The 13,256-nt window shown below is 30.9% G+C and overlaps 1 protein-coding gene across 1 annotated transcript; it reads left to right on the plus strand.

Annotated features, from left to right (window-relative positions):
• Positions 1-4,373: 4,373 nt before the first annotated feature.
• LOC107440247 (sn-1-specific diacylglycerol lipase ABHD11) lies at positions 4,374-11,759 on the plus strand. Its single transcript, XM_016053122.5, has 6 exons — positions 4,374-4,432; positions 5,730-5,883; positions 7,240-7,413; positions 8,626-8,817; positions 9,364-9,563; positions 11,509-11,759. Exons 1-6 carry the CDS (start codon positions 4,425-4,427, stop codon positions 11,639-11,641), a joined length of 861 nt encoding a protein of 286 aa, XP_015908608.3. The 5' UTR covers positions 4,374-4,424; the 3' UTR covers positions 11,642-11,759.
• The last annotated feature ends 1,497 nt before the right edge of the window (positions 11,760-13,256 follow it).

Raw genomic sequence — 13,256 nt, forward strand, 5'->3', positions numbered from 1 at the left:
AGACAGTCAAAAGAATGAATTTTATTTTTTTGAATGCTGAAAAGGTAAATAAAAATTTACGTAACCAATAATAAATTCTCAAAAAAGGAATATTTAACGTTTTTAAGCATCACACGAATTTATTCAAGTGTTAAGAAAAATAAATTTAAATTTGTGTTACTTTGCGAAATTTCTAAGCAACTTTTTCCTGTCTGAAAGATTATTTTCTTCTACATGGAAGTTAATAAGCTTTTGTAAACAAGGTTTTGCATAAACTAAGAAAATGCTATTTACCTAACTGAAGAATGTTTACTTTTAGAAAAACTGAGCTTTCGTTATGATAAAAATGTGTTAATTTTCTTTCACTTTTGAATGAAAATTTCTTCTATACAATTTACAGAATAATTTTCAAAAAGTACAGGGAGAAGTTATGTACCTAAGAAAACCAAGCTTTTTTTTTTCCTCCACAAAAAAGAGAGAAATGATTCTCTTTAAAGTACACAAGTCCAAAATATTCCCTAAAGTACACTCCAAATGTAATAAAAAGAGAAAAAAATATTCCAGCAGGCTTAGCAATATCTTCGTTTACTTTTGCATTCCAGTCTCCATAAAATAAATTTCTAGGTTAAACAAAAGTTTTTTACACTTATTAAAGTAACAAAATATTCAAAGAAATTTTTATATTATCGAATTATATATTCAATGACATAATTTAGTTACACAATTATACTTTTCTTTAAAAAAATATTTATGTTGAATACAGCGGACTATAATGTTTAAATGCTTTTTACATTGACTATATAAAATTCAACCACCACTAGTTTAAAATATAATTTTTTATTAAAAAAAAGAGAAAGCATTAGTATTTGTTATCTATTGCACAACGACTAAAAAACCATTTCAGAACTTCAGAAAGGAAAATAATTTATTAATTTGATGCTGAGTCTGAAAAAATTGTTTTAATTGTTACAGAGAGGTTTGGTTTTATCCAATTTAGTGTAGTTTGCTTAGATGCAACAATGTGAATCTAAAATTATACAAAAATAACGAAAAAATTAAAAACTGAAGAGAATATTTTTTTTCCATGTATAAATCGAGACAGAAAAGTTAACATTACCAAAAATTACTAAAAAATTCAATTAAATAATTGTTCAAGTGAACGACGGTATAATTAAAAAAAAAACAGGTGTTGTTTCTCATTAAACAGTTCTTGTTTAAATTTAAAGTATGTAAATAAGGTATTCAACACTGTCCTAAATTTTTGTTGTTGTTGTTTCTATTCATATTTGATTTTTTCAATTTACATTTGCAGTTTTATTACTTAACATTCCAAATGTAATGATTATCAAATGTTAAATTAGATTGTCCTTACATTGCTTGCATGAATTTTCGAGTACGTTTATCCTAGTAAACACTGGTAAAATTGCAAAACTTATTCCAGATATTACAGTAATATTGTGCTCACTGTGTGTAAATCAGAGTTATGAAAGGATCTGAACCCATTCTCTATCCGCTAGAAAACATGTCTAGAAATCCTTGGAGAAGTAGGCTAGAGATTCAAATCTATGACTTCCATTTAAAAGAAAATTAAGAGATAATTTAGATCTACCAATTGAATATAATTTAAGTAATAATTTCGAAAATTTATTTTGAAACAACATAAACTGCTACTGGGATTGTCAAACTTTGTATCAGAACTTGTTTGTAATTTGCTTTCAATTGGGAAAAGAAAGCTTATAAACTCCTATAAAATTTCAATACAGATTAAGTTGTACTTATAAATCGATGACGACATACATTTACATTTAGAGAAAGTTAGGGAACCGATCCACTTTCTAAAGGATCTGTAGAGATCCTTATCGACCTTAACCTTAATTACGACAAGGATCTGTAGAGATCCTTGTCGTAGTTAAGGTTATAGTAGTATATTACTTTATTTATGTCGCCCTAAAGCTGCTTAATGGGCTGCTAGCAACGGAAGTCTGAAGATGATCCAAAATCATGAGATCACAATTTTGATCCCCTGCGGAGGGAACGGCTCACCTGATTTAAAGTATGTTACCTACACGTGATGTCAAGTATTTTACACGAACCGATACAGATCACTATCGGTCCCTGTGCAGGCTGATTAAAGTGAGTGGTCACCCACTCTCTCACTGACCATTGTCAGTGATGCTTGACTTCAGTGTTTTGCAGCCATTGTAGATCCAGCACCGCTAAGTGAATATTTTAGAAATGTTTAGTCGAAAGATGTGCGAGCATAAATATAAATATATATATATATATATATATATATATATATATATATATATATATATATATATATATATATATATATATATATATATATATGATCTACAGTTACAGATTATAGATTCATTCCAAATCTTCTGATAACAATCAACGATTTCAAGAGTTTGAGACTAAGGCAAATACTACTGAATTCTTAAATATCTGATCTTAAATATCATAATTGTAAAATGAATATTGATAGTAAACAAGCGTTTAAGTAGCACAAACTTTAAGGAATTTGAAAACGCTTGTGTTATATTTACTGCTTTACACTGCTGTTTCCTTATCCTTGTTTGATTGACCATACTTGAAACTTCATTGGTACCATTAATAACTCTTTTTCCTACCAACTACAGTATTTAATTACAGTTATATAATTGTATGATCTGATTCGCAGATGCGATTTTATTTTAAGAGGGGAGTTTTCCTATCGACTTTTCCAGATGAAACTGCACCATTTTCTGCTTTATTTGCAAGCTTCACATTTAGGATTACTCTGGTCGTCATTGCCTTTCATCAAGTTATTAAGATTAGTTTTATTCATTGTGCTAGAGGGACAACCCTCCGTGACCGAGCAGTATCGCCGTCATGTAACGTGGAGGTAGAGGAATCGAATTCCACCGAGTCGCTGAATGTATTACAGTGCTGTTCGTCTCTAAAACTGTAATATTTGTTCTTTATCTTGACATGGGCTTATAAGCCATTCTTTGCAAGGAGCTCATTATCCTGTCTATGTATGTGCAACAATGAAAACCGTGCTACAAAGTTGTAAAATCATGTGATTAAAAAATATAACGCCTTATATAAGCAAAAATAATAATGCCTATTGAATTCAGGCATTAACCCATTAACTGCTGCTTCAGAACTTAAGCTATTTGATACCTGACATTCAAGTTAGCAATACTTATTAATGTTGTTGTTGTTGTTGTTGTTAATTTACGTCGCACTAGAGCTGCACAATGGGATATTGGCGACGGTCTGGGAAACATCCCGGAGGATGATCCGAAGACATGCCATCACAATTGTGATCCTCTGCGGAGGGGATGGCACCCCCGCTTCGGTAACCAGACGACCTGCGCGCGAAGTCGAGCACTTTACGGTAGCACAGTTTAACGAGAAACCAATACCGCACACCCTCGGTCCCTACGCAGACTGGTCTAAGTTGTCACCCACCCGCACACTGACCGTAGCCAGTGATGCTTGACTTCGGTGATCTGCTGAGAACCGTGTCTTAACGATCAGTCCACTGCGGGACACTTATTAATGTATCTGAGGTTTTCAAATTATCCATAAATTTGTTTTATCTTATTAAATAGTGCTGCATTAGTGTTAAAATAGTTTTTATCTACAAATATGTAAGCCTATATGAGTGGAGGAGAATATTTTTTTGAATTAAAGAAAAATATCAAGAATTACGAAAAAAATAACATAAAGAGTAATTGAGAGATGCGTCCTGGGTAAAGGAGGAATTTGAACCCGCTACTTCTAGCCTGCAGAAAGTTTGGATAATAACCATGGTGAGGATAATAAATGACTAATGACCGTCTACCAGATGCACATCACTACACAATTTAAATTTACCTTTGATTCAGTGCAATATCTATCTTTCCTCGAACCCTTGTAGCATTGGGAGCTGATCGTAAGACACACAGTTCCAAGCAGATCGCCGAAGGCAAGCATCTCTGTATGCAGTCAGTGAGTGGGTTGATGATCACTTTTATTCGCCAGCGAAGAGATTCCTCGTTAAACTGTTTTACTACAAGTCAACTCAAGTTCACGCGCAGGTCATCGGGCTACCAAAGCGGGAGAACCATCCTCGAACTATCAGCGGGAGAATCATACAGGATCGAAATTGTGTGGTATGTCTTTTGTCATTTTAAGAAATGTTCTTTTGGACCATCACACAAAATCCCATTGTGCAGCTCTAGTACGACGTAAAGAAATACGCCTACTACTACTTTTCAAACACCAAATCATTTTTGACATATGATAAATCTTAGTTCTCAAATCGTGTGCATTCAAAACCACAACTGTCACTTATTTGCTATCTTACTTTGATATAAAAGGTAAGTTTAGCTGCGCGAAATTCACAGTTTACGCTTTCTCTTGTTTGAAGTTATCAGGTATCAACGTTAGCATCGATTTTTAGAAGCATGGCTAGGTATAAAGTTCTCTCACTGATAATTCAATTGTATTTAAATATGTATGACTTAGAATTTATCTTTTGTAACATTTTGTTTGAAATAAGTTAAGCTGTTGCAAAATGTATGTAATCTATAGTTTATTGTTGTCTTAGTTGAATCTCTACACGAAAGTGTAAATTTTAAAAAAATAGTCTGCTCTGTCATGTGTTCTTCCAATTGACAGATTAGTTAAAAATTTATAACATTTCTTTTAAGTGAATACGCATTACTCTACTTTCTCGTTTACAAAGCAATTATTTGTATTGATGAAGAGTTGAAATTAAAATAAAACTAATCATAATTAATTGAAAATAAAAGACTAACCATATCTTTTGGATGCAGTTCCTAATTATGGTCTAATATATTTATAAATTTAATACAGTCTTATTTAATAAACTTTCATAATTGCTAAGAGAAAAATATCTCAAATTATTGGACTCTACCGTTTAGAATTTGTTTAAAGTTAGTTCTTAGAGCAGTAGACTCAAAAATTTCGACAATTCCAAATCTCTTAAAAATTTCTTATCTCAAATTTTTTTTATTGGTAATATAGATATCAATTCATTTTTTAATTCGTACTACTTTCGATTTTTGTTTAAAAAATGCATTCTATTAAATTCGTATGAGTTTTGGATTTTTGAAATAAGTCACTTGTCAAAAATCTAGTATTTTAGATTTAAAGACTTAGAAAATTCATTACATAGATTAGAATTTTTAAGTAGCAAAATTTCAAGTAGATAAGAAAAACATAACAAACTCTAAATGTGTTTATTATAATGACTATTTAAAATGTTCAACATTTCTTAAACACTTAATAGTTTCTGTAAATTCAATCTGGTATTAAAATAACTAAAACTGGGTATCTTCTCAATTTTAGATTTTTTTATTAGATATTGATAAAACTGAACTCTATACTTATTACAGTTCAAATATTTGAAAAATTAAACTGAAATTACGTAGCAAAAATTAGAACTCTTTACTTCTTTAACTAGTTTTTTGAAAAATTGAGCTATTCCTTTTTAAGTTGTTGACTTCAGACTTGTTATCCGTTTAGTTTCTTTTAACACTATTTTCAAATGTTTATTGAAAGTAATATTTAAATTCTTAATACATTAAACATAAAATGTGTTGTATGTGTCTAATACAGTTTAACATTTAGATGTTCAAACTTAATTCAGGCTTAATATGCTAGATCAGAATTGCTGATAGGAAGCAAAATTTTGTCCAAGTCTGTTTAAGGCCTAGTTTACTTATTGAAATCCTTGCCTTTTCTAGATATCAACCCGTAAAGCTCGCCCATCGTGTATTTGAAGCTATTGGTGGAAGCGATAAGAAAAAGTCACCTGTCATTTTTATGCATGCTATGTTGTGCTCCAAAGAAGTGTGGGAAACTATACCTCAGCGAGTGGCAGAATTGACTAAGAGAAAGGTATGCTTAGAGGCTATAATTTTCAATATTTGAGATGTAGTTTGAAAAGATTGTCACTAAACCCAGTAATTTTTTTAACTGGAGTTTGAACGGAGTAAATAAATATGTGCTCTTGTTTACAAAGTAAAAGAGGATTAGTAAAAACTTATCTCAACTTACATCTAACTAAAATTCTCTTAAAGTCTGTTTTCAAACATTTAACAATTTTCCTTAATATTTTAATATTGATAAAAATAAAATCTTCAAGTGATATAAAAATGTTACAAAAATTTCTTTCAAATCAATTTGTAAAATATTTATTTTGCATAATCTCATCACTTTTTGGGTCCTCTTATCACCTGGTTTACTTTAATCTTGACTGCGGAAATCTTAACTTTAATTCTCAGCAAAATCTTCTCAATTAAACTTAGTCTTGATTCTCGTTCGTTAAGTTTCTGCTGGGCACTCGGAAAGCATTCTTCGGGTGCATTTAGTAAATTTTTAAACCCGTAGCACTTTCGTTTGAATTATTGAGGTTATAGACTTACTCCTAAAAATTTAATAAAATACTACGCTATTAAAATTTAGACTAAGTCTTACGCAAAACTAGCAAAAATTTATACTAGAGTTCTAGTTCAACAAAATTATCAAATTTAACCAAAACTGTTTGACCTAACTTTTCAACAGATGTTTTAATTTGCTCAAATAAAGTCAAATTTATTCCATGATCGGTTGAAATTTTTCTCATTTGTAAAATTAAACTTCATTTCGGAAGGAAAGTTCCCGATTTGCTTTCAGTGAAATGGTACCCACATCTGGAATGTACGAGTGATCTATGCATGTTTTTCTTTTGGTTTATGAAATACCATATTAGATCATATCAGCACAGTTTACTATGAAGAAATTTTACTTTCCAGCAGCACACTATTTGCGCTAGTGTTTGTAAATTTCTCTAACCAGCACTATTTTTAGATTTTAGAAAACTCATCCCATTGCTTGATCTTACTTGGTTTACAAAACAGATCCGTGAACTTTTATTCAGCTTTTATTTAGCACAATTATGGATTTGTGTCATTGCAGTACATTCAACTCGACAAATATGTAAATACTAATCTGAAAAACCTAGGAATCGTCGAACCAATAATTAGCACTCTTGCGTGTATTGCGCATTTAATTTTTACATGTAAGATTTCCAAACTGAAGGGACATCAGCTGATGTAGACCATTTTCCTGAATACGCTGAAGTACTTAATACATTAAACATTAATTCCTAACACTTGTCAGTAAATTCTTCATAATCTTATTTAATTATTTCTTATCGTTAAATTAAAATATATTTTATGAATAATTTTGTACTCCGCCGTATTCTTATTCCAGGTCTTTACTTACGATGCCAGAAACCACGGTGAGAGTGAACATACGAAGGATTCTAGTTTCCATAACAATCTTCAGGACCTCTACACTTTCATGGATCGTATGGACATCAAAGATTCCGTTTTGGTCGGTCACAGTTTTGGAGGATTAACTGCCATCAGTGCTGCTCTACAAGAAGTATGTTATAAGTAGTACACTATAACTCTGAGCTCTTTGGCGCGCTACAATATATTCAGATTCTTGTACCCTAAACTCCAAACATCCAGTCTCCTATGTTTAAGAGCCGTAAACACACGTCTAACATTTGAATCTAAAAAATCTCATGCAAATTTGAGACTAAACCTAAATATTTTTATCACTTTGATAACAGCTCGTAGATTTCTACCGAATAGTGGAAAATTATCTACTCAGACGCGCGTTTAATTTAAAAATCTAAGTTTTCCTATTGTGATTGTTTTGAAGACACTTTGATTTAGAATAAGTGTATGCGAATAAAACTATTTCATGATCAACCATTCGATATCTAAACTAACTTCCATATTTTAATGTTGATAATTTGATCTACGTATAATTAAAAGCAATAGTTTTTATAACTGGATTAAATATTTGTCTTTTTACTTAGCTTTAATTTTTACGAATGCAAATCCAAATACTAAGCTTTTGAAAAGTTCTCATATTCCAAATGCGTAGACATGGTTATAGCTTCAGCAATAGTAATGTTTTACTATCTCTTTTAAATGCGGAATTTTAAAAGTTTCCTGTAAATTTGAACTTTTAGTGATATGAAACCGCTTCAAATATTCTTAATTGAGGATACGAATGTTTGATTAACACATTTAAACTTGACTTGAAAGTTTCCTCCTTTTCTTTTTTTCTTCACGCCTCTATATGCCTGCTATAAAGCCACTTAACGAATCTTAATATGTATTTTAATAAAATTAAAAGCTTAAAAAGTAAAATCTTTAAAAGCTTAGTGGCATGTAATAGCTTTTAAAATAGTAAACTAAATTTTAGCAAAGCTCTTAAAAAAAACAGCATTTAATTTTAAGTCTCCAATGAAATTGGCTGCACAAAGATTTGGATTTTAAAGGGCTATTCAAATTAAATTAAACCATGCAGTTTTTTTTTCAATCGCTTAATATTTTAAATTTTATTTACCAATTTTCGTATAAATGTAAGTAAAATAGGCTTTACTCGCCTTTTCTTGTGAAAATGTTGCTGAAAAACTGAAGTTTGCCGCTCGAACAGAATTTTTGTAATTCTTGTTCTTATATAAGAATTGTTTAGAGTTTCGTTCTCGTGAATAATTTTTCAAAGTTTAATTTTCCCCTGAAAGTACTTTTTAATTTGAGTGATTTACTTAAATAATTTCGTATTTTTTAATTTTAGCCAAAGAAAGTTGAGAAAGCATTTATTGTGGACATGTATGTGAAGAAAATTCAGCAGGAATTGATTGACCGATCCCTCAGATTCATGAATATTTGGACAGATGTTGTCAGAAGTCTTCCCAAAGATACCTCTGAAGTCGATGTCACTAGAATTAGCGTGCCACTTCTGTATGAAAGATTGCCTGAAGAAATGGTAAGTTGCCTTTTCAGTTTGTTTAACCAACTTGATAACATCTTTTTATATGTGAGAGATATAAAATTTCGTGACACAATGGTGAGCAACATTGGCCGAATTCTATTTACTAATGACTCAATACTTAACTGTTTTTGTGGATTTCGAAACGTAATTTTTAAATGGTTGATATGTTGCTAATCTAATGAAGCTTCCAACTTGCCTTCAGTAGAATAGGGTGAATTGTAGTTTCCGTATTGCTTTAATACGTATTGGAAAAAACGCTAAGCCACAGTTTAACGTATTGCGTATGAATTTATTTACTTGCTGATTATCAGTTTACTAGCTCCTCTTACCTTTGTTGGTAAGCAACTTTCTATCTAGGCATGTTGCTTTTTGTTTTAATTTTTGTACGGACACTAGTTTGATGTCATTAACTTAAGGAGCAACAGGAAACTTGTTTTGAATGTTAAGTTCAATCTTGCGCACTGTTTAAAGATAAAATACGACTAGGCAATTGTTAATTTAAAGTTTTTCGTAAATTCTTAGTATAGTTTCTTTCTACAGAAACTCCAATCCGAAAAGGAAGCTTACCTGATGTCAAAGTTCTTGTACAGAAGAAGACCGGATGGAGGATATGATATGCGGTTCAACACAGAAGCTCTTGCTGATGCTCTCAAACAATATCAGGAATCCCCCATTGTTCATAGTGGTCAATATGATGGTCCAGCATATTTCATTTATGGGTCCAAATCCCCATTTAATGTGTAAGTATTCTATTATCTCTACTCTCAATATATTTAGTAGCAATAAGGAAGTGTTTAATATTTACACCAAGAAAAACATGTTGGATGACCAAAGTGAATAGACCATAAATTACAATCCATATTTTCTAAGTGCATTTTAGTAATAAGGTGAACTGAAACTGTCTAAAAAATTTAATTGAGGGATTACTTAATTCCAACTTATACTATTTTTTAGCTAACTATCTCGTGCTTATTTTTAATCTTGAGTAAGTTTAGTTCGAAACTTCCTCAATTGCTTATATTAATCTTGTAATCGTATAACTGAGTCACCAGAGTTTAAATACAATGTAATATCTAATCCCTTAAGAATCAACTACTTGAATAATTTTAAAAAAATTAGACAGATCTGTTTGTACTCGATAATCTGTAGAACTCGATAATTTTCCACAGCAATAGACATGAACGTATTGTCTCGTGCAAACATGTAAACATGTTTTATAAAGTCATTATCGTTAAAAACAGTTTCGAAACAGATAAAAGCTTACATAAACAGTGTTAGTACTTAGCAAATATTTGCTAGCATTAAAGAACTTTTTGCTGAGTAAAGTCTTAACTAAATATATTTAATAGTTTACGGAACTAAGCCAGCTATTGCAATTTAAATATATGCAAGCTAGAATGTAATCTCTGGTTTTCTTTCGGGTAATCAAATTCAGGCTTAATCTAAATCATGTAATGTTTGACTTATCGTTCTTGATAAAACTGTTTTTTAAAACATTAAGATATTTATGCAAACAAATTTTGCCACGGCTGACAAATTTCGTAGAAAAATTACAAGTTTAGAGATATAGATCTAATTTGTGACATATTATCGAGTGTCTAGTATTCAAATGATTTTTGCATTTTATCGGGATTTTTTTTTCTCTTATAAGTTATCATACGTTCAAATTTTTTATAGCGTGAATGTTAAATCTCATAACTTAGTCGGAAATTCCAGCTAAAATATCTTAAACACAATATTTTTCAAATACTATTTCAAATGAATTATTCGAAATTTTACTCTTAATATGCTCAATCACGTTTTTACTAGTTAATGCATTAAAAGGATTTTCCCAAAACGTGTGTATTTCAGTTGGAACGGTTTAAGAGTAAGTTTCATATTCGACCTTGTGATGGCATGACACATCTTTTTCAGTTTCCTGCCGAGAAATATGTAATGCCAATTATGGCATCACAGAATTATATCGTTAAAAAAACCTTAATGCTTATCACTCCTTTTCTGCCACGTTTACTATGCCAGCTACTTAAAAAATGGCATAATTTAAGTATTACAAGCTTCTAATTGCAAGATTTGAGATGCTTTTCATTAATTTTAATTGATAGATATTATGTTAATTTGCGTAAGAATAAACCCGAAGGTAATGATTAGAATTTACTTTCTTCAATTTGTTTTGCCATAAAATTTCTACAGCTTCGGGATAAATTAGACAAGGGATTATTTCGGGGGAAAATAAATTTGTGCGGCAATATCTTTACGTAATGTACCTTTTATCTCTTAGATAAATATGGTAATTAACTACCTGGAAACAAGTCTCTTTTTAGATAAGATATTCCCCTCTCCCTTATTTGTAAACGGGCCCACTTGATTTCATCGCCTTAAAGTTTTCACCAGTTTCAGAATGGCGAGTAAAATTCCGCTTTCTATTGTTGTAGAACATGCAGAATCTCTTTGTTAAGTGGCTAAGGAATGTATTTGCAATCCCATGCAGTTGCTTAAATTTCAATCAAAAACATGGTTAATCTACGAAGTGCCCACTGGTACTTAAACCAAAAGTTGAATTTTTAATATAGGTTAGTTTCCTATAAGTATATTTAAGTAAATATATGAACTTAACTATTTGCTACGCGATTTAAAAAAATGATGCAAATAAATTTTAAGTTTTAAATTTATCTTTTTTAAATGTAGAGGCTCTGAAGAGGCGGACATAAAGAAGCATTTTTCAAAAGCAGAGATGATAGAATTCAAAGATGCTTCACATCATCTTTTTGTGGACTTCCCTGATAAATTTGTCGACACACTTGTTCAAAGAATAGAATAAGGATACGAATGTGGAATTTCATGACTCTATCGAATTACTTCAAATTGTCGGAGCAAAGTTCTATTGTATTTTATATTATCGTTCAAAATATGAATTAAAATTGTCCTGCTTAATGTTTTATAGGTGTAATTTTTGTTTTAAAATTCATCTCTTAACTCGAGGTATTCAACGTTGAGCTGGAATCACTCTTGCATAAAATTCAGATCTTAATAAGCTAACTCGGTGGAATGCGTAAATTTAATCTTTTAAAGAAATTCAGACGATTTTTTCCAAATCTGGAAATAATTTGTCTTTTTTTTCTTCTAAACAATCTAACTTCAAGCATGAGAATACTCTAAGCTTCCTAGGTTACAGCAAAATACTGAAAACAGGATAAAGCACCCATTCTCATACTTGGAATCTACAAACTCAAATTTTGAAGTTATGAATACCTTTGTTCATTTAAAGTCTATCTGCTTTCAAAATTTAAATTTTTTCTCTTCGCGTATAAGATTTCTACATTTCTACTGAAGCCACAAATTAAAAACTTTTTCTTAGTCCGGTATGCTGCTAAAAGACAAGGTAATACTCTTGGATTTTAAAGCTCTGACAGAAAACTAATTATTTTGAAATTTTCAGTTTGAGCTGGAATGCTTTTAAGAGCATATTTAACTGCTTATTAAAAGTGGTTTAAAGTTTGATCATGATTAATATGATTTGTCTTGCGTGCGGGTCTTAAGAGCAACGTTTTCGAGGTAAAATTTGAAGGGAAATACTAAAAGTTCTTTATTTCGAAAGAGTGTGTGTGTTTAATGCCTGTGCTTCTGTTTAACTCTGGAAAAATTTTAAATCCAAAGTAACATTTTAGCTAAGTTTTATAGAAAGTCAAAGGATTTTTTACGATCTCTCTATGAAATCAGAATCACCTAGAACCTTTCATTGTATCCTTCAGCACCATGACTGATATTTTAAGAATTCATTTTACCCGCTGAAAATGGATAGATTTGCTCCCAAATTCTTATCTAGTAGATTAGGGAAAAATTAGAATGAAACTATTTTATATTAATCTTGACCTAACTTTTATTTCTCTGTCGAAGGAAATATAAGCGTCACATATTTTAGTTGACGTAAGGAGGGAAATCTCGCTTGGCGAGAATTAGTTATAGCTGTTAAAAATTCTCGATGGCTAGTATATAGTAGCCCGTAATTCATTTGGCCATCAAAGTATTATGTTCTGTATAATCTCGAATAGTTTTGATTCATACTTTGCGCTACAGAGTTCACGATTCGCCGCAGAGAGTGCTGTGTCCGATAAGTAAATCTGATTTAATCGAGTGACTTTTTAATAAAATTAAGAATTCTCGTTTAAATTGGAAAGCAAATAAAGATGAAACTCCATGTTTTAGATGAATCCTTAGGCTTTACCTTAGTTGTTACTCTCGAATTCAAATTTGGAAAAATCAAAAAAACTAACTCTTACTGCTAACGTCAGAATTCGCAATTTTAGCGTTTAGATTTCCAACAAATAATTTTCTAAAGCTTTCGGGTTACTGATAGTCGAGTGTTTTTGCAATCTTTTCCACCGGTATTTAGAATTAGCAAGAAAAATGCTTGCAACTTAGCTTCCGGAGATGTT

The sequence above is a fragment of the Parasteatoda tepidariorum genome, chromosome 8 (assembly GCF_982258835.1).
Source record: "Parasteatoda tepidariorum strain Cologne lab strain chromosome 8, Ptep-v5.0, whole genome shotgun sequence".
Classification (NCBI taxonomy): Eukaryota; Metazoa; Arthropoda; class Arachnida; order Araneae; family Theridiidae; genus Parasteatoda; species Parasteatoda tepidariorum.